Source organism: Condylostylus longicornis, unplaced genomic scaffold, assembly GCF_029603195.1.
Source record: "Condylostylus longicornis isolate FDR11 unplaced genomic scaffold, ASM2960319v2 ptg000004l, whole genome shotgun sequence".
Taxonomy (NCBI): domain Eukaryota; kingdom Metazoa; phylum Arthropoda; class Insecta; order Diptera; family Dolichopodidae; genus Condylostylus; species Condylostylus longicornis.
The window spans coordinates 11191701-11212822 of NW_026577973.1; the positions used below are offsets into that span (position 1 = coordinate 11191701).

At 23.3% G+C, this 21122-nt stretch overlaps 5 protein-coding genes across 11 annotated transcripts in view; 2 read left to right on the top strand and 3 right to left on the bottom strand.

Moving 5' to 3' along the window:
* Positions 1-5278, bottom strand: part of LOC129609308 (putative thiamine transporter SLC35F3) — a 53693-nt gene extending 48415 nt beyond the window's left edge. For 3 of the 7 annotated variants that reach the window (XM_055521274.1, XM_055521264.1, XM_055521289.1), the window contains exon 1: positions 4856-5278. The gene's annotated coding sequence lies outside the window, so the exon portion shown is untranslated. The remainder of the gene's footprint in view (positions 1-4855) is intronic. The other 4 variants (XM_055521298.1, XM_055521302.1, XM_055521282.1 and 1 more) reach the window with 3 other exon arrangements.
* Positions 5279-6786: 1508 nt separating this feature from the next.
* LOC129610151 (ganglioside-induced differentiation-associated protein 1) lies at positions 6787-10023 on the top strand. The gene is made up of 5 exons (XM_055522560.1): positions 6787-6838; positions 6908-7023; positions 8297-8489; positions 9217-9396; positions 9531-10023. The coding sequence occupies exons 2-5, from the start codon at positions 6943-6945 to the stop codon at positions 10019-10021; spliced, it is 945 nt and encodes a 314-aa protein (XP_055378535.1). The 5' UTR covers positions 6787-6838; positions 6908-6942; the 3' UTR covers positions 10022-10023.
* Positions 10024-10571: 548 nt separating this feature from the next.
* Positions 10572-13382, bottom strand: LOC129613217 (peroxisomal membrane protein 11C; the record flags this gene model as incomplete). The annotated part of the gene is made up of 6 exons (XM_055527200.1): positions 10572-10806; positions 10863-10931; positions 11206-11387; positions 11454-11500; positions 11617-11752; positions 13320-13382. Coding segments are annotated over 6 exons (705 nt in total), but the record flags the coding sequence as incomplete, so codon positions are not given.
* Positions 13383-14541: 1159 nt separating this feature from the next.
* Positions 14542-16117, top strand: LOC129611728 (omega-amidase NIT2). Its single transcript, XM_055525020.1, has 6 exons — positions 14542-14675; positions 14733-14892; positions 15199-15373; positions 15427-15682; positions 15744-15890; positions 15967-16117. The coding sequence occupies exons 1-6, from the start codon at positions 14657-14659 to the stop codon at positions 16053-16055; spliced, it is 846 nt and encodes a 281-aa protein (XP_055380995.1). The 5' UTR covers positions 14542-14656; the 3' UTR covers positions 16056-16117.
* A 245-nt stretch (positions 16118-16362) lies between these two features.
* Positions 16363-21008, bottom strand: LOC129609497 (CUE domain-containing protein 2-A). Its single transcript, XM_055521434.1, has 4 exons — positions 20372-21008; positions 19962-20139; positions 19594-19760; positions 16363-19529 (listed from the first exon to the last, which is right to left on the bottom strand). Exons 1-4 carry the CDS (start codon positions 20683-20685, stop codon positions 19343-19345), a joined length of 846 nt encoding a protein of 281 aa, XP_055377409.1. The 5' UTR covers positions 20686-21008; the 3' UTR covers positions 16363-19342.
* Positions 21009-21122: the final 114 nt, after the last annotated feature.

Consider the following 21122-nt stretch of genomic DNA (forward strand, 5'->3'; position numbering starts at 1 on the left):
TGTATAAATTCAAATTATATTTATTATTTAACTAAAAGCAAACTCAGTAAATCGTAAGAATAACACAAATTTATCATTGTCAGCTCTATGTCTATTCTCAACCAGAATTAGGCGTAGTAAGAGAAATTAGATAAATCATTTAAATTTATAATCCTAGTAATTAATTCTAATAATCAAATATCATATTCATCACTAAAAAAATTGTAAGTCATTTACAGAAAATTTATTATGGTTAATAAAACTTAATTATGTTGCCGTTCATTAATGATTTTATCAAATCAATATTATGCATAAAAGCAAATACTAAACAAATGAACATACCATCATAATTATATCTCAAATTTTTATCCTTAACAAATCCACCCATTAAAAATCTTTAACAAATTTTATAAAATGAAATTTAAACGTACATTTTCCATATATATTTTAATTATTTTGTAAAATTGCATAAAACTGGGCGGAACATCTGTATATAACTCATACTAATATATGAGCTGTTTTTTTTTTAAAGTGGTATAAATTCATTTTTTTCATATATTGTGATATTTAAGGTTTTCCATTTGAATTAATTTAAAAATAGACCATAATAACATATTTTGTTTGTTTTATTTGAAATTGTGATTGTAACTGTGGAGGTAAAGTGTCTATAGCTCATCAAAATCACCATTAACTTAGTCTTTTTAAAAAGTGGACTTATACCACTTTCAAAAAACCAGCTCAGATATGAGTATGAATTATATACAGATGGCCCAGTATACATTATTCAATAGATAAAAGAAAATACATACATTATGTATTTCGATATTTATTTTCACAATCATTTATGTGTTTATACAAATTGGTATAATATATGTATATCCTTTGTATGTATATACGGTTTTCGTGCTTTCAAAAACAAAAATTTTTGTGAACTAATATAAGTGAACTTTTTATATTAACTGTATATTTTGCATGTTATTGAACTAATGAAAAATAAATTCGAATCAAACTAATGGTTTGTAAATCAGCAAGTTTCCCTTGAACAAATGCAAATACTTTTTTTAAAAAGCACTCTGGACAGCTATTTTTATTGCATATATTGCGAATACCAAGGAAACTTTGAGAAAAGCGTATAGTCGAATTCGACGGTTGAATAAGGAAGTTAAAATAAATAATTAAATTTTTGATGGCATGAAATTTACAATTATTTTTTTTTCTATTAACCACCCAAAATTTAGATTTTACTAATTTCGAAAGGCAAACAAGTAGAGAGACAAGTGGAAAAAATTTATCAAATATAAAATTTATATTTCTGTTTTTCTTTTAATGAAATAAATTATTTAATGGTTTCCCAAAGCTGCTAAAAGTTTCATAATTCTACATATTGTCGTCTAAAAGGCAAACAATATCAAATAGTTGAAAAAGTAACGGGTTTCATATAACAGTTATTTTAATCGTAATGTTTGACTTTGCGATATCGCTGTAGAAGAAGCCAGTCACTGCTTTTTCGCTCTTGTAAATTTTAAAAAATATTTGTTTCGATTAATAGTCAAAAAATAGCTTTTTTACGAATTTAAAGAGCTATTACTTTAAGAAGAGGACGCGAGGTAAGAAAAATTTATTCTTCTAGAGAAAAGAGTTTCTAGCAAAAATTTATTTTTATCTAAAATTTCTCTCTTCTGCCTTGATGTGTAAAAATTTTGTAAACAGTCACACGGACAGACAAACAAAATGAAGTTACTAAACATTTTGTTTTAGTACTTTTTCGAAAAAATTATAAAAATTAAGTGTACAAAAATTGTACTCAAGTATACTCAAAGAATAAAAATGCTAAAAAATATAGCAACGACACGCAATAATTTGTAAGCATAATTTTTACTAATAATAAATTAGAGAAAAAAAAATACAATAACTGAAATGACATGACTATGCTTAAAAATAGACAATAGATACATTTATGAACAAAATCCACAATATAATTTTGAACAAAAAATTTAATGTAGTAAAAAAATTTCCAAGTTTGTATTAAATATTTTTATAACTTTCATAAATTAATGATTATCTATTTATACTTCGAATAATTACAATATTAAAAATGCTCTATGATTTCTACTTTATAAATATTGAGCTACAACAAAATGTCTTCTTTCATTATAATTAATAATAATTTATAATTAATGGAAATCGATCTATAAAAATTGAATATTTTCATATTTTCCATATTTATAGATTGTATTCATCTCCCTTAAATTTGGAAAAAACTTATTAAGACAGAATAAAAAACGTTTATATAAGAATTAAAAAATAATGTAAAGAGTAAAACGCTTTATAGAAATCCTGTAAAAATCCCGTATGAATTAATATTGGTTAGTTGGACTGCACCCTAAATAGCACAAATTTCCCGTTTTTCTACACTACCCCTTGATTACTATGCCGTTATTGAGCGAACAATTACAATCTAATTCACCCGATTCCCTTAAAGAATCTATTAAAATCCAAATCTTCAATTTAGATGAATTCGTATACCTTGTAGAGTTATTCTGTATGTAATTAGTCTGGTAAACATGTTATTAAATGGAACTAATAACTTAAAGTGTTTACGTAACCCATAACTATTTTCTGGAAAAAAATAATTTTTGCTCGAAAATTTCTTTGCAAAAAAATATCTAATTAAATGGATTAACACCTTTAGTAATCTTAAAAAAATTTACATTTTGCAATAAAAAGAAATTTTGCTTTTGCATGTTTTTGTCAAACACGTCGATTAACCATATTTTATTCGATATGTTTACACATTGCAATATATATAAATATATTTGACTTAAATATAATTTATTTTCACTATCTTTCACTTTTATTACATAAAATATCGATACTTAGCGTGTTTCATAGAGAAAAAAATTTAAGACTATATATGCGTGTCTTCTACTTTTATAAACAGTATATATAGCAAACAAAAAAAAAAAAAACAAGTTAAAAATAAAACACGTTCTCTAAACCGAAAGAAGCCCTTTAATTTCTGGAAACGATTAAAAATTCTCAATTAAAGAAATCTGAATATTAACATGTATAAAATACTAAGGTAAAAACACAATCGTTTTATAACGTTGTAAATACAATAATTGTCATAGAGTATGAACTACATCTCTACTTAGATATATTTATACATGGTGCCCGAAGCTCTATTTGGTAATTCGGAATCAGAGTGATGGGATGCATCTTAATGGGTATTAATAAACAAATTTAAATTTTTTTAATCAATTATATTTTACAATGTTTTGTTAAATATTTTACACTGGCGACATTATAATGTGCTATTCTTCTAAAATTTGCTTTTTAAATCCAAAGAAAAACAAAAAAAATCCAAAACTTTCTGTATAATTTTCGTTCAAATCGATAAATCAATCGTTGGTATTAATTTTTGAAATACAATTTTATATAAAAATTGTGGCTACGACCACGAAAAATTGTGGCTTATCTTTTCAACCCTGCGGTCACTTCTTCAAAGGTTACAACTTTGTGCCGCTTTTTGCATATTTCTTTTGTTGCCATATTTTTTGAAAGCTATAAACGTCAATACTACTTTTAAAAGGCGCAGTATATATCGACCATACCAAGAGATTTCCCATAATTTTAAATAATTTAGAAGATTGAATGAATTGTCGAATATAAATTAATGAATTTGAAAATATTATTTAAGTGTTACTTTCTCCATAGTGAAATGGTAAAGCGTATTGAGTCGACTAGACGTTAACTACTCATGAAATGTTAAGAATGAAAACTAGACAAATCAAAAAACAAAAATCACCCGTTATACTTAATTAACATTGTATAATTAATTTTCTCCCTCTTACTTTAAATAACAAATACAAAACATAAAAGAGCTAAATAATTTCAATGTTTGTAATGTTTTTTAAATACATATATAATTATATATTACAAAGTAACTATTTTGTAGGCCAGTATTAAATATTTACAAGTTAATGTAAATTATAATCGATAAATGTTGTATTTATTCTGAAATAAAGAGAGTTAGAATTAAAAGAGTTCGTTTCATCAGTTTTATGTAGATATACAATTATGGACTTGGTAAATACACGATACATATACGATACTACATATACGATAACAAATATTTTCATAAACAGTTCAATTCTTTTGAGCAAACCATAACTGCACTTAATGAGATTGAGATGGAATGAAATACTTTTATTTTGATCAAACACATTTTCGATTTGAAAACCTTATTATTTATTCATATTTAATTTGTAAATTTTTTAATTTTATTTATTGAAATACCAACAAATAATCAAAATAACTAGTTAACATAAAAATTTATACAAACTAATACGAGTTTCGACTTCATAGTTATTAGGATTATTACGAAATTAATTACAAAAATTCGACGACAAAATTTTTGTTTACGAAATATCAAACCATACTTTGTTGAAATATTGAATTTTATATATACATATGAATATATATAAAAAATTATAAATATTTAATAATTGAGTAAAAGAAGCAAAACAAAAAATAAAAACTTTCTCAAAAACTTTTGTTTTCTAATACTACTCGTATAATCCGTTGTATACATGTAAAACTCCTAAATATATGCAAAATTTTCGATTTTTTTTTTGTTTTTATTGTAGATAAAGTAAATGGGCAAACTTAAGTTTTCTCATCATCTTATTATCCTTTTGTATATAGAGCGTTATCTTAAGAAAAGTTGTTTTTTATTTTTTTTTTTTTTACTAAAATACTTTAAGTGTCACCAAACTGTCTGCTTAACAAAATCTACATTTCACATCAATTATTTTTTTTATTTAATTTCTTTTTAAAAAGTAAAATATTTGTACTTAATATATAGTGTACTTACCTTTTGAAAATATAATAATATTAATAAAATATATGTATATAAGAATAGCACAATTAAAAAAGGATAATTTTTTAGAAAAATATTTTGTATTAAAATTAAATTTAAAAATTATTTTTAATTAATCATAAATTGAACATTAATAAATGCAATTATATTATTATTTAAAAATTAATAAATTAGTATGATTTAAAATAATTTTTTGTTAAATATTTTAAAATTTTATTAATATGAAAATTATGGCCACAAAGAAAAATTTTATTTTTTCTTCACTTTAATGTTATAATAGTATACACTTTTTTTCAGGATTTCATTTAATTTATTTTAATTAACTCAATTAGAAAATTTTTGTTATCTAATACATTATTTTATACATGTATGTGTATATTCTTTTCTTTATTTCAATTTTATTATATTTTCGATTTTAATTATTCCCTTATTGTATTTTTTTCTTTCAAATCAAATAAATTTAATTTTCTTTGTTTAAATAAACTTTTAAAATCCTAAAGAAAGAAAATGAAATTTAGAAATTTTTACACAGCAATTATGTATATATATATATATATATTTTCTTTTTCCGTAAACGTTTCTTTAAAATCGTCTAACAAATTCTATATTCCTCAAAGAACTGGCTTCAAAAAAAAAAATAATAGCGCATGAATTAGTTTTTCTCTAAACTTTATAAAGTTTAAATTAAATATTTTTAAAGCTTATAGAAAATATAAAAAGCTTTCGAAATTTTCTTAAATTAAAGAGCATGTCCAAAATAAGAAAGCATTTTAATATTTTTGTTTACAATTTTTGTTTGTATTGAACACAGCACATGGTTAAATTATAGAAAATGATTTATTATTATGACAGAAGGCAGTAAAATGATTGTTTACATTTTTATAAACAGTTTATGTATAACAGTATGTAAATAACTATGAACGTTACTATATGTCAAAATTGTAAATATATTTTCTGAAAAATAAAAAAAACAAACAATTGTTGTATGAATACATTTAATTACAGTGTGTGAGTACAGTAAACTTTTTGTGTAAACCTCCCATATTTTCAAATTACACTTGATTCTTTATTCTTCAGTATTAAATTTGAAAATTTGAATATTATTTTAAATTTATACAATAAAATTAGCAAAACTTTTTCAAAACAAAACTTATTGTTTAACTCATTTTGATTAGAATTATCTTATATTTTCTGCTAGTATTCGTTGAAGAGTTTGCAAATATTTTAAAATTTTTTTTTATTTCAATTGCCTAGAAATGTCTTAAAGGTTTGAGTATTAAAACTATCATTTAATGAATTTTCTTAATTTGCCGGAATTAATTACCTATACTAAAATGCAAATGAATGCGATTGAAAATTTTTATATTTTGTACTACTCTCTGTTTTCTAATGAATTAAAAAAAGTTTAATTCTCAATAAAATAAATTTTTTTTATAAAGTTGTAATTTAAAGTTGTATATGGCCTAAATTAAAATAATTGTATAAATTCTTGTTAACCGATTGCAAAATAAATATTTATTTCTTAGATTGCTAAATTTAAACAAAAAATATTTATACTCAAAATCAAATATTTATTTTGAAAAACATAATATGTATATAAGGTCAGATATTTCAAAAAAAATATAACACTAAAGACACTTCTTGACTTTACTTCTAAATACACATATTTGTATTATTTGAATATACACATATTTACTATAACGGTACCAATATTTCAATATCGGTACCAATATACCAATATTTCTTTTCGATATCAAATGCTTAAATTGATTATTTTTCTCATTTTTAATAATTTTTATATCATTATAACTAATTTTATAATTTTCACAGTCATTATCACTGAAAATTTTTTTCAGTGGTACGAACTCGAATATGACTATTAAGGTTTTTATACATTTGAATATTAATAAAATCTCAGTATATAACGAACATTTAAATGAATCACATCCCTTTAGAGTGATTTTTTACTATATTATTGTTAGTTATTTAATATTTATATTTTGTATAATTAAATATTTGAATTTTTGATTTAAAATTTTGGAACAGATATAATACGATTAAAGGATACTATTTCCGTTGCTATGGATATTTTTAAAAAACCAGAATTTACAGAAGAAGGGCTTATTTTTTATTTTCATCCATACAATTTTTACTCTCAAAAGGTAAAGTAAAATTTATTTCATTTTTTTATACATACACTTACATATAATATATTTTGTTAGTGTATAGTGCGATAGAATTAATTCTATTTATGTTTGATTATGAAAACTATTATTAAAAAATTTATACAAAGTAATTATTTTCATATTACAAAGCAACGAAATGAAAATTTTTTTCTTGACTATATATTTTCACGTGACATGATCATTTTTATTTGATTTTTATTATGATATTAAATTAAGGCTTACCAAATCTACAATAATATTCGCATCGAAAGTTTAATTATAATTCTAAACTTAATGTGTTAAATAAATAACTAAGAATATTAAACATTTTCTTTGAAAAAATTATCAAATTTTAAAATTTTACCAATTGTTTGGTCATATTTTTTCTTACTTCATAACAACTCCTCTTTTCCGATTTTTAACAAAAATGAAATCCATGAACAATATTTCTATGCACTGTGAAATTTATTCCACTATTTGTTTTAATAGAAATGTCACACTTAATCTCTATACCTAAAGAATAGATTGTTTTTTATTAACCATTCATTTTTAATTCATATTTTATATGTTAGAGCTACACATATTAGGTACATCGTAAGTTTTTTTATTTATTTTATGACGGCAAGCTCAACCATAAATTTAATTACAAACACACACTTTTTTTTAACATCACAAAATTTAAATTAGATTATCTAACGTGATTAAACTAGATATACATATACACATATTTGGAAAATTAGCACTATTAAAATAATATAAATTGAAGATTCATATGATATACATATGTATGTTCGTATTACTGCACATAAACAATTTAATGATTTTCGATTTAGGCAACAAAAGTTATAACTGGATGAGTAGTTAACATCAACATTAATCTTAGATAAATAGAGTAAAAGATGCATTAAGTACTTGTAAATCTGCCTCCAAATTATTAATAAACATGTAAAAAAATAAATGTAAAATTAATTTCCAACACGTAATTCTAGATTTATTAAATATTTTATAAAAGCTACAAATCTTATTGTTTATTATTTAATTTATGATACAATAATAAAAAAACATATTTAGAAAAATTAAGAATCAGACTGTAGTTAAAGTTTACATACATATGTATAAATATGTAATTGCATATCAAATACATTTATAACATAAAATTGTTCATTAATAAAATTTAACTCAGAATTAAGTGCACAATATTTTACTAAATTGTTATTTTAATTTAGAAAATAAGTGATTGTAATAAGTGATTGCAAATAATTTATTTTAGGTGTTATTTGTTTTAAATGAAAAAAATATTCCTTTTATTCCATACATTGTTGACTTATCCCGAGGAGAACAATATTCGGACTGGTTTCTAGATTTAAGCCCGACAGGAGATGTACCAGTATTGCAAGATGGATGTTTTGTTATACCAAATTCATCAAATATAATTAACTATATACAAGTTAAATATCAAACAGGTAACTATGTTTCTCGAGGAACGTACATTTTTATAAACGCAAAATATAGATAGTTCGACATTTTATATGTAACATTGTAACAAAATAATTGAATATACTGAAAAAAAAGAAACTAATTTCTATTTGTCGAAAAATTTATATCGTTTCATCTCCGAAGTTGTTAAATATACGCATCGTAATAAACACAGAATTGTTTTTAATACAAATTATTTAATTTGTTCATCTATGAAGATATGCGCAGTGCTATTGGATAACCTTTACCAAAATCTATATTCTAAATCCGTATTATTTATAGGTATACTGTGTATACCTACAGATACTGTGTATTACATATGAAGCTAAGCGATGGGTAAGCTACAAGCGCATAAATCCAAAGACAAAGCTAAAGTTTTTTCATTATGTACAAGCTCGCACTTTAAAATTAGTCAAATCGGATTATAATTTTTATTATTTTAAAAGTTTAATTTTAAAGCCTAAAGAAAAATACATACATATGTACATAATGTACATATGCATGTCTTTCGCCCTTTCTAACAATATAAAAAGAAACGATATAAAACGAATAATACATACCGCATGTTTGCTGTTTGCAACAAACTTAAATCATAAAGCTTGAATTATTGCGTTACCTTCTGGAATTAGCAAATAATTAAATAAATCTGTAAAAAAAATGTAGAAATTTATCGCTGAAAAAATGTATTATTAAATTATATGTCTTTTATTTTAGACAAAAACTGTATGCTGTTTCAAAAATCCCCTACTGTCCAGAGCGAAAAACTGAAAGTTGTTAAAAATTTATTAAAAAATTTACCTATTGGTGCTTTAGCACTGGGATCTTTCATACATGAAGATTTGCAACTGAATCCCAAGCCACCTTTCATTGGACCAGCTAGGAAAACCTGTTTAAGTAAGTACCTATAATTGCTAGGTAATGTAAAACATATTTTAGTTGAAATATAAATTAATTTTTAGTAAAATATACATTTATGAAAGTTTTTTTCAATCTCTTGAATATATTTATTTCTTTTTAAACTATTTTAGACAATAATGAAAGAGTTACATCTATTTTAAAGTCTTCTATCGACAACGAAAACATTTCATCGACTGTATTATCAAAAAAGCTAGAACAACAAAATCAACGCCGTAAAATATCAGAAAACCGCGAAGAATTTCAAAAACTATTGGACTGTGTAAGCCACACTCTGCAAATCATTGACAATGAGTTAGGAAAAGACATAGAAAATCAGTTTTTATGTGGTTCTTATTTAACAATAGATGATATAAATCTGGGATTATTTCTTTATCGTTTATATACTTTAGGTTATGAAAACTATTTTTGGGGTAATGGAAAATTACCTTATATCGAAAAATATTTAAAATCTTTTAGAAATAGTAAGTCATTTGAAAAATCTGTCCCAACTAATATTGATATACTGAAAGAAGTTTGGTCAAAAACCCCAGCCAATTATAAAATTGGAGCTGGAGTTCTGGGAGTTGCCATGTTTGCTGCTGGTGCTCTTATTCATAAATAAGCATAAGAGAATTGAAAAATTTGATATATTAAAATAGGTATCCATTTCAAATATTTAGACGAAAAATTTATAAAAGTTGTTTAAACCCTTAGTATTTCATTGATTCAAAGAATATTACATTTTATTTATTCTTCTACGGTTTAAAAAATAAAAGAAAATAATTTAGTTATTCAAACGCCTTTATGCTATAAATTTGTAAAATCTAAACATAAGTTTTAATAGTTCATAATATTGCAACATGTGAAAAGTGAGAAGTTATTAAAATATTAAATTTTACATAAAATTCTAAACATACATAAACTGTAATAAATTTTCCATTACATAATACAATACAATTTATTGCATATGTAAACAAAATTCAAAATAAAAAATATTGTATTTGGACAAACAATTTGATATTATTTAAATTTTATGAATATTAATTTAATAAAAATATAATCCAGTTTACAACTTTTTTTTTTACAAACATAATATACCAGAGATAAAATTTTATTTTAGATCAAGAAAAATGCGCAGTTACTCAAATTAATCATAAAATTCTTAAACTTAATAAGTAAACTTTTAAGCAAAAACACTTTTAAGGCATTTTTTTCTTCTTTATATACTGATAAATTCCTATTACGGATGATAAAGTTCCTATTAAACCAGCTTGCCAAACTTCTAATTTTCCTCCCCATAAATAGCCCTTCGGTAATGTATTTACAGCATACGTAAAATCTAACGATAATCTAAGAGCAGAAAGAATTTCCATTTTTTGTTTTATCATAAACTTTTCCAGTAATTCCCTTGAACAGAAATAAATATAATTTTAATTTCAAGAGACTGATCAAAATACACTTACTCTGCATTTTTATCATTTTTTTTCATGCATATGAAATGGTCCTCCATATTTGAAATATTTCGTAATGTTCTGAAAAGAAAAATAATAAAAGTTTTTTTATCTAAATAGATAACTACTCAAAAAATATTAAAAAAAAAATATATGCTAATGAACGATTGAGCTTAACTAAACTTAAATGACTTAATTTTTATGGCAAATGTACGCAACACTTTTTTTGATCCAAAGGTAAACAATCAAAACACTATAATTAACATAATTTAAAAACTTAATCCCCATTTTTATCATAACTCCGTTATTGTTACTTTCGTTTGATTAATATACGTACATATTTTATTTTTATTACCTTACTAAATTTAACCAAATTGATGAAACCCAGAAAGTCGAACTTATCACATCCCATTTATCTGGATTTTTTACATTTAAAACTTTATGTTCAATTAACCAACACATTTTTTCTACAGGATAATAAAATAAATCAACAATATTGCTCAAAACTCCTAAAGCTGCCATGGTTTTATCATGCTCCTAAAATAAAAAATGAAAAACTGTAAAAAAAAATGTTTTACAAGGATTACAATTTTGTATACTCACGTGTTCTCCTAATCCATATTCCATGATATATTGTAAAGTAGGAACATCTGTTTAATGGAAATATGAAGAAGTAACAAAATTATATTGTAGTAAATTAGAAAATTCAATACAAAAATAATTTTAAATGAAAAAAAATTAGTATAGAAAGTTTTTGTTTTCGTACCATCTATCAGTCTTAATGTCGCTCGAGCTCCTGATATTTTTGAGCTTATTATTGCAAATTTTCTTGACATTTCTGGATTGTTTTTTATTTGTACGCCAGAAATTAACTTGGCTGAATAACACAAAATTTTCATTACCTAAAAAAAAAAACAAAATTAAAACTAATAATATCAGTATACGCAGTAAATAACTCTAAAGATGCTTTCTAAAAAATTTTGGAAAAAGATTTTTAGAGAAGTTTAAAAGAACCTACCTACCTATTTAAATTTTTAATAAAAATTTAAAAATGTCATAGTCATTTTCTATTTAAATATTAAGAACTTACAAAAATTAAAACGCTTTGGCTATAATTTTATAAAAAATTTATAAATTTATCGTTTTCAAAAATTAAATATTAACTCAGGTTTTTACTTGTATCGTAACTTATAGTCTAATAAAATCAAAAATTATGGAACTAATGTATAAAATTGTAATATCAAGCTTTATTTAGTTTGTATTATAAAGGACATAGGACCTATGCATCTACCAAATCACAAATTATTGAAAATTTATTTGATTATTTTAACAGTCTAACATACTATTACTTATAATAAGTAAAATTTATAAAAAAATTATTTTGCTCCTAAGTCTATTTTAGAATTGAAATTAGAAATTCTCTACTAAATAAGTTTAATATAAAATTATTTTTATTGAACCTAAGTACTATTCTTTAATTGAAAATTTGAATTTTTCCAATAGCCTTATTTGTGAAAATACATACATACATATTAAAAATTATCGTAGTCATATTTACTTTGCATTCCAATATAAAAGGTTTTCCTAAATAATAAGTTCAAATTAGGAAATTTCTTCTTTATCAATTTTTATTGATAAGATAACATAGTTTAAATGTAAGCAAACTACATAATCCAATAATAACACCATAATATATACATATATTAAAATATAAACATATGACAAGCGAAAATATAAACTATTAACTGGTTAGCATTTTTTCACTAATGCAAAAATATAATTTAAAGCAATTATAAAACCTATTTTCTTGAAAACCGAAATCGCAAAATTTATAGTATTGTTTAATATTCAAAATTATTCAAATGGCAATAGTAAATTATTCAAAAGATTGTATGAAATTCTAAAAGTCGTTTTGTATTTACAATTACAATAATATGCGCACATAAATCAAGTTAAACATACATAGCTACATACATATACACGTGTATATTATGCAAATACACATTCTTTAATTCCAATCCTACTTTGAATAAATAAACTAAATGTGAACTAGAATCTGGTTCAATATTTAACAAACTAGGTACGTGAAAATGTAGATATGTACTTGAATTTTACGACTTTTTCTTCTAGACACAATATAATACTTAAGTATAGAAACCCGATTTTTGAATAGATATTACGTAGACTTTTCTAGTTAGAAACTACATTTTAAACATTTAAAATTTAGCTTGTTTTTCTACCTGTTCTGGATTATCTAATATTTAAAATTTTTTTATTGGCACATATAATTATGCTTTAAATTTATAGAAACAAAAAAGTGAAAGTAATTATAAACCCACATAATACGTATTTAAGAATGAATTTTTTACGCCCGTCAATATAGCACTTCGAGGGTATTTGTTTTTAATTAATTGTTTTATATTCTTTGAACTTATAGCTAAGTAAGTGATATTTTCCTAAAGTATTTACCTTATCTCTTCCACCATAAGTGTTGATCATATCACAAAATTCATCCATATTTATTATTTCCAATTTTAACACAATAATTTACGTGTATTTAGGTAGATGTATGTGGTTATGACTATTATAATAGTCTAATTTATAACAAAAATAAATAAATACTTTTAAAATTAAATATAAAATTAAAATATTAACTATTTACAGATTTATAGATGACCGATAATTTTAATTAAACATGATTAATCTAAATAAAAGCAAAATTAATAAATATGTACATTAATTTTAATTAAAATTAATACTTTATCTGTTAGGTAAGACAGCACTAACAGAAGTGTTGTGTTGATAAACAAAAAACAAAATAAGATATATGACATTTAAAAAAATTCACTCACTAAAAAAAACTCATATGATAAGAATAAATGGCTGGGTTTATGGTGTAGCACGAAAACACCTGTAACGTAAAGTTTAAGCGACAGTACAGCTATCTCTTTTAAAACAATACCAGTTACATCAATAAGTAAAACTAAAATTTATTATATATTAATTATAATTAATAACACTAATTTTATTATTTATGATTAATATAAAATTAATTTGCACTCGATTTGTTTTCTCTTAACTTATTATCTGTTAAAGGACAGTACCAGAATATTTTTGACACTAATTCAAGAATGGTTAATACCGTTGCATCCTTATAAAGTGCTGTTAAATTTAGCAATTATAATGAAAAACATTTAGCTGTTCCATCTGATTTGAATTAAAATTTCTTAATGTAATATCTCAAATATCGAGAAAAAATATGTAAGAAATTTTAAATTGAGAATCCGCATATTACTTTAACTCTCTTACAAAAATTTTAAAGTAGTTTATTTAAATTTGTATTTTTATTAAATTCATTGACGATTCATCATAGATAATATAACAATAAGTGCGATTCATCGAGTTAGTTCACGAATTTATTTGGCATTTTTAACAATATAAAAAAAATTACAATCACATATCTCACAGGAAAAGTTTGCTACACTTTCAAACAAATAAAATAAAACCATTGTAAAATAATCGATTTATTAAAAAATGAAAAGCCAGCAAATTTAAAACTTCAATTAAAAAATAACTGTGTTATTTCTTGTAATATGAAGATACAGACGAATAATAAATGCAGTTTATTAGATAAATAAATTAAGACTTTTCTGGGGCTGGAAACACTGTGAAAAAATCTTTATATTTTGGCATAATCAGCTGATTCCATTTGTTTGTTATCACAATTTTTTTTTTTTCATTTTCAAACATTCAATTAATAAAACTTGTAAAAATATAGCAATATTGTTTTCAATTTTTTGTGCAGTATGTCTAAAATTCAAAATTGTACGTAAGTGTAAATCAATCGAAGATATAGATATATTATTGTATTATCGCTTTCAGGTTTAAAAGTAGCGCTTTTGCAACTTCAAGGTGGTGTTGATAAAATTAAAAATGTCGAAAATGCCGTATCTAAAATTAAGGAAGTAGCCTTGAAACATAAAGCAGAATTAGTAGCTTTGCCTGAATGTTTTAATTCACCTTATGGAACCAAATATTTTGCGTAAATACTAAAGAAGATTATGTGAAAATATTTTCAAGTTACAAAATTAAAAATTTCAATTAGGTTTATCACTTAGAACAAAGTGTAAATTGAAAGCATGTAATATTAATTTAACACCTAAGGAAGAAATGTATGTATTATACATTACATTATTGTATAGTTAAGCATTGCGATATTCCCATGTAGTAATTCTTTTTACGATGTTTTTTTTCGAAAATTTTGTAACTTAAAATGATTTGCACGAATCTTTTTTTTAAATATGTGATCAAACCTATTAACTTAAATAATTTAATTTAAATATATCAGGGAATACGCTGAAACTATTCCTGACGGATATACTAGTAAAATTCTTTCTCAAACTGCTAAAGAAACTGGAATATATATAGTTGGTGGAACTATTCCAGAAAAGGATAATGAGAAATTGTTCAATACCTGTACAGTGTGGGACCCATCTGGAAATATGATTGCAAAACATAGAAAAGTAAGATTTTCATAATTAGTCCATAAACATTTAAAAATATTAAAAATTTATAGATACATTTATTTGATATTGATGTTAAAGGTGGAATACGATTTAAAGAATCTGAAACCCTATCTGCTGGAAACAATTTCACTATGATCGAAATATTCGGCAATAAAATTGGTATTGGAATTTGCTATGATATTCGATTTGAAGAAATGGCTCGAATTTACCGAAATGAAGGTTGTAAAATGTTAATATACCCAGCAGCATTTAATATGACTACTGGTCCGATGCATTGGGAATTATTGCAACGCGCTCGTGCAAATGGTTTACTTATTGAGCTTAATTAGTAATTAAAATTTTTTATCATTATCTTAAAATATTTCAGATAATCAATTATTCGTTTTAACTATATCTCCAGCAAGAGATGAAAATTCGAGCTATGTAGCGTGGGGTCATTCTATGGTTGTTGATCCGTGGGGAAAAATTTTAGCATCAGCTGATGAAAATGAAAAAACGATTGTTGCAGACATAGGTAGTTTTATAATAAATATTTTAATTTTTGTATTAAAGGTGCACATATTTTACATTTGTATTTTGAATTCTTATAGACTTTAGTATGGCAGATAATGTCAGACAACAAATACCTGTAGGATTCCAAAGACGTACTGATTTATATGAAACGATAAAAAAAAATTAATCTGATTTATATTTTGTAAATTTGTACATAATCGCAATGAAATATATGCATGTTGTCTTAAAAAAAAACAGTCTTTAATGATATTTTTTCGTATTTTAAGAATAATATAGCCAGAATTTTTTTAATTAAAATCATAAACTTTACTACTAATTCAAAAACAATTATATACCTGCAACACTAAAAGTTTAGGACGAAAAACATTACATTAAAGAATGGACAAACACTTTCAATGCAATTTTTTATTTATGCGTTATTTCATGAAAAGTACATCAAATATTTAAATTAAAATTATTAAAATAGGTTTATGTAACTATTACTTACGAAAGTTTATTGTTTTATTTGAAATACAATATGTAGTTTGTAGAAATGAGTAATTTTTTTTTTACAATAAAAATATATTAATTTATATTCTTATTAACATAATTAAACTATTTTTTTTTCATAAAAAATAAGAAAAGTTCCATAATATGCCATAATTATATAAATATACAATATCATATCGTAATTATTAATTATTTGAAGAATAATTTACATAAATTTAGACGATGCATCCTATGAAAACGATACTGACCGACTTTGAAAAAATTTTCATCAAGTGCCTATACTTTCTATGTAACCATATTTTTATTATAATGTATAGTTTTGCACAATATTTATGAACATGTATTAACTGTTTTATTTATTCATTGAAATCCACTAAAATTTTAATTAAATTCATATTATCTAACTTAAAAACTATTTTTTTTTTTAATTTTTTTCCTTGTTTTAATACTAAAAAGAACGAAAAAAATACTGACAAATTAAAATAATCTATACTACATTATGTTGTATGAGCATTCTTTATTAAACATTAGCTAGACTAGACATTTTTTTTTATTTGATAAGAGTTTTATGTCTCAAGTTCTTTAACTTTGTGTTCCCCATATATTGTTTCTGATTTTATTTGGGATATATTTTTTAGTGCTTCTTATAAGAACTATTTTATAGCATCATTTTCCATTTTTGTGTCAATGATAAGTAAATATTTTATAGCTGCAATTATTAGATATGGTGCAATATTAATTGATTATATCGGTGTTTAACTATGGTGAAAAAGTTTTATGTGGAACAGTTTTTATTCAATGGAAGTGACAAATCAATAAATAGGTTATGCAGGTCTTATGAAAAAAAACCTATATTTTCATTAAAAACACAATAAAACTATGTACTTTCAATTTGAAATTAAAAACAAAATTAATAATTAGTGTAGTTTAAAAGTAAAAAAATCAATACTAAATGAAAATTAATTTATTTTCATCACTTTCTCCTATTGCTCCCTTTATAAAATTTCTAACAAAACCCTATGTATAGTGCGTACATATATATGTACATAATATATTCTAGGTATTTACATAATGGTAAGGTAATTTAAAGTCAATTAATTTAAAAAGAAAAATATTCCTTAATTTTGTAAATTTCAAAAATGTATAAATAAATTTATATAACTCCTATACATCATGTTGCTTTTCATTACTTTTCGGATAAACCAGCATATATGTATATAAATAAGAATGTGCTTATTAGTCTAAAAATACAAATATGTAGTTTAAATGCAAAGGGAGTATTTGAATTTACAAGTGCATTTTATAAAATTTTTAATAATGTTTTCGAGATTTTTATATATCTAGATACATACTTATCTAATTTTTAAAAAATACTTTTAAGATGATGTAGAATATAAAGCAGAAACTTCTAATAAGTACAAAATTAATTAAATCAATAACAAATATTAATTAATTATCGATTGAAAATAAATTTTCCTTATCATTTTTGTCACTTGTTCTTCAAATATGCTAGAATTAAAATCTGAAAAACCATGCTTAACTAATATTTTTCATTTTTCCTCACAAGAACAAGAAACTTGATTTTATAAGGAAGAAAAAAAAAAAGAAAACTAAATATAATTTCTTGAAAACTAAGAATAAATTTGAATTTTCGTACAAGCAGGTATGTACACAATAAAAACAAACATCCAATTTTCTTGTTTTCCTAACTTTGAAGAGCTGTATGTCTTTATAAATCACATTCAATTAAAAAACTTACGTACTACTAAATTTACTTTGCTTTTTTTATTATGCTTAAAATTCTTAATTTTAGAATATTTAAAAAATACATAAATAATTTCGATTTTCTTTGTAGAACAAATTTATGTTTTACTCTTAATTTTTAATTTATTAAAAATAAACAATGAAAAGCCATGAAAAGATAAATGATTGTTTTTAATAAATTAAAGATCTGAATTTTATTCAAAACTTCTTAGGAACTTGCAAAAAATAATAAAAGAAATAATTTCCATGGCAAAATTACAGAAATCATACAAAAATTTACTTATTTAAAATAAGACAATTTGATTTAAAAAATGAATATTAAATTAATGAACAAAAATTGATTACAAGCTAAATACTGCAAATTATGTGTGTGTGTATATCTGAGAAAACAAATATTTGTTTATAAATTTTGTTTTTCCTTTAAATTTTTGTAACTTATGCAATAAGCATAGTAATGATGATTTTTTATTATTATGCAGATTAAAATTTCATTTAATTTTATTTTATCATACATAATATTATTTAGAGACTTATCATCTAAATACGCATATACTTCATAAAAAACTAACTAAATTATTAAGAGAGCCACCGTTTATCAAAAACTAATGTTAATATATTGTATTTGAAAGCTTTTAAATATTAATTCAATAATAATAATATGTATTCTAATTGTGCATTAAGCATTTCAAAACTTATTGAGGCTTAGAAAGACCAAATATGTTTTGAATCAAGAAACGAATGACTATAAAATACATAAAACAATGAACATTTTTATTATTTTTGTTTCAGTTTTGTGAAAATAGAAATTTTTGTAAAGTATTAATTATAACTACTTTTGCGTTAAAAGCTAAAATTTAGTTGGTAATGAATAAATTTAAAAGCAAAAAATTGGATCGTAAATAAATAGTAATAAGACTATTTATAGCCACCTTTTACTTCCACTAACTCTGTTCCAACGGAACTAGATATACTACTTAAAAAAGTTTTTTACCTACACAGAACTACATCAATACTTTTAATTTTTAAAATATGTTATTGTTATCTATTTTTTAATTTTAAATATGAATGAATCGTAAAGAGAATTACTTTCAAAGGGAAGATAAATTGCCACCTAATAGATAGATACTATACTATTTTAAATATTATATAATCGTAATGTCATAACGAAACTTCAGTTTTGAATACAGTAATTGCCATTAATTACGGATGTATAGGTTTCTTTGGTTTTTTCAAATCAGCTTCATTGTCACCATGAACTTCTGTATATCTTTCGCCTCTTAATGAAACGATTTTATTATCACGATATCGAACCAATTTTTTTGGTTCAACCTTAGGGGCAACTGGCTTATATTCTTTAGTTGCCGCATTTTTATCAACATAGGAGTATCTGTAAAAATATTCAAAAGATTTGCTAGAAATATATATTTTTTGCATAGGCAATGTATACCTACCTCGCAATTATACGATTTTTTAATTCGGCATCATCAATTACGTTACGTTGCGGATTTTGAAGACCACAATTGTTCTGATTTAAACTTTGTCCATTTTCTTGTCTGTGCAAAAGAATTTGAGTAGCCGTATCTATGTCCCCTTTTGCAATTGAAATGCAATGCTTAACCTTAAATGTAACAATTTTAAATTTTAATAAAATCAAATTTGATTGGGAAGATTAAATTTTAACAACTGAAGACTAAATTAGTCATTAAAATAGCATTATATACTATTAATTTCCAAATTTTTCCAATCAAACAAAATTGTAAAAAAAATGAAAATCATGATCTTGTAATGGTTAAGCAATATAAAAAAAAAATAATCTTACCTCCAAGTAACAAGTATCTGGAAACATTTCTTGAAGAATGTCACACTCTTCTGAAAAGAAATCACAATTTGAACTGTCTGTTGAACCGCCATCACTAGTTTCAGACAAATGCTTAACTCTTTCATGCTTTTGGTTAACCAATTTTTCTTCAGGAATAATATCTGATAAACTCAAAGAGCTATAATATAAAAACATTTTGGTTCAAATTTGGCCGTTTAGAGTGCAATTTACAAAAGAAAAAAAAATAGTAATTGTAATAAACATATAAAAGAAATAGATCAACTCTAGCAATCTTTGCTGTTGACTATATAATTTATTGAAATGTAATGAACTTAAAAAAAAAACGAACCTAAGCTTTAAATATATTTATACATACCTTTAAATGTTATATTAATATATGTATTACTTACGTTAAAGGAATGTCAGTTGAAGAACGATTTTCAATACTTTTCCTTTCTTCCGTTAATTGCTTCTCTAATTGAAATATCCATTCACATATAATACTCGAATTAATTTCAGAAAACTTTTCAAAATATGCATTCATCATTTCGATAAACCCGTCAATATCAAATCCTGGATCGTTGGCGGCTTCTTCCAAAATTGAAATAATGTAAGATAAAATAATTTCATCCACTACACTAAAATCGGCTTCCGGTATATGACCACTAACAAACTTTATTAAAGATTCTTTAACAATTTGATGTTCTTTTTCCACAGTAGCCATTCTGTTTAATAAATTGTTGAGATATGTTCCTAGTATCTTATACTATATATTTTGTCCTACTTTTTTTTAATTAATTTTTTCTTACAAAAAAATTTTCTATTATTTATGTATACCGAATCCCAAAATTTTTTGCATTGATTTTTCCTATTAATTTATGTATTATGATGTCAAATTTTATTTACAAACTCTATAAATCTTTTTTAAAGAAAGGTAAAAATTACTTCCTAATAGCGATATCAGTAAGTTAATAAACAATTTTAATTTAAATTACAGCTTAATCCTTTTTAAAATTATTTTTATTAAATTGTCAACAAATAAATCGATGCAAAAACCAAAAGACAATTCCCCTACTTTCTTCTAAACAAAAAATTACGAAAATTCGAAAATGTAAATGTCAGTTGTTTTCGAATAGGGAACGTTTTAAATTTAAATTTGTA

What these genes read in the sequence shown, in the direction of transcription:
- LOC129610151 (XM_055522560.1), top strand. Translation starts at nt 6,943, where the DNA reads ATGGATATTTTTAAAAAACCAGAATTTACAGAAGAAGGGCTTATTTTT. An exon ending in ACAATTTTTACTCTCAAAAG is followed by an intron (nt 7,024 to 8,296) that starts GTAAAGTAAAAT and finishes AATTTATTTTAG; the next exon opens with GTGTTATTTGTTTTAAATGA. An exon ending in AGCTAGGAAAACCTGTTTAA is followed by an intron (nt 9,397 to 9,530) that starts GTAAGTACCTAT and finishes AAACTATTTTAG; the next exon opens with ACAATAATGAAAGAGTTACA.
- LOC129611728 (XM_055525020.1), top strand. An exon ending in TGATTGCAAAACATAGAAAA is followed by an intron (nt 15,374 to 15,426) that starts GTAAGATTTTCA and finishes AAAAATTTATAG; the next exon opens with ATACATTTATTTGATATTGA. An exon ending in GCAACGCGCTCGTGCAAATG is followed by an intron (nt 15,683 to 15,743) that starts GTTTACTTATTG and finishes AAAATATTTCAG; the next exon opens with ATAATCAATTATTCGTTTTA.
- LOC129609497 (XM_055521434.1), bottom strand. Translation starts at nt 20,685, where the DNA reads ATGGCTACTGTGGAAAAAGAACATCAAATTGTTAAAGAATCTTTAATA. An exon ending in CAGATACTTGTTACTTGGAG is followed by an intron (nt 19,761 to 19,961) that starts GTAAGATTATTT and finishes GTTACATTTAAG; the next exon opens with GTTAAGCATTGCATTTCAAT. An exon ending in AAAAATCGTATAATTGCGAG is followed by an intron (nt 19,530 to 19,593) that starts GTAGGTATACAT and finishes ATATTTTTACAG; the next exon opens with ATACTCCTATGTTGATAAAA.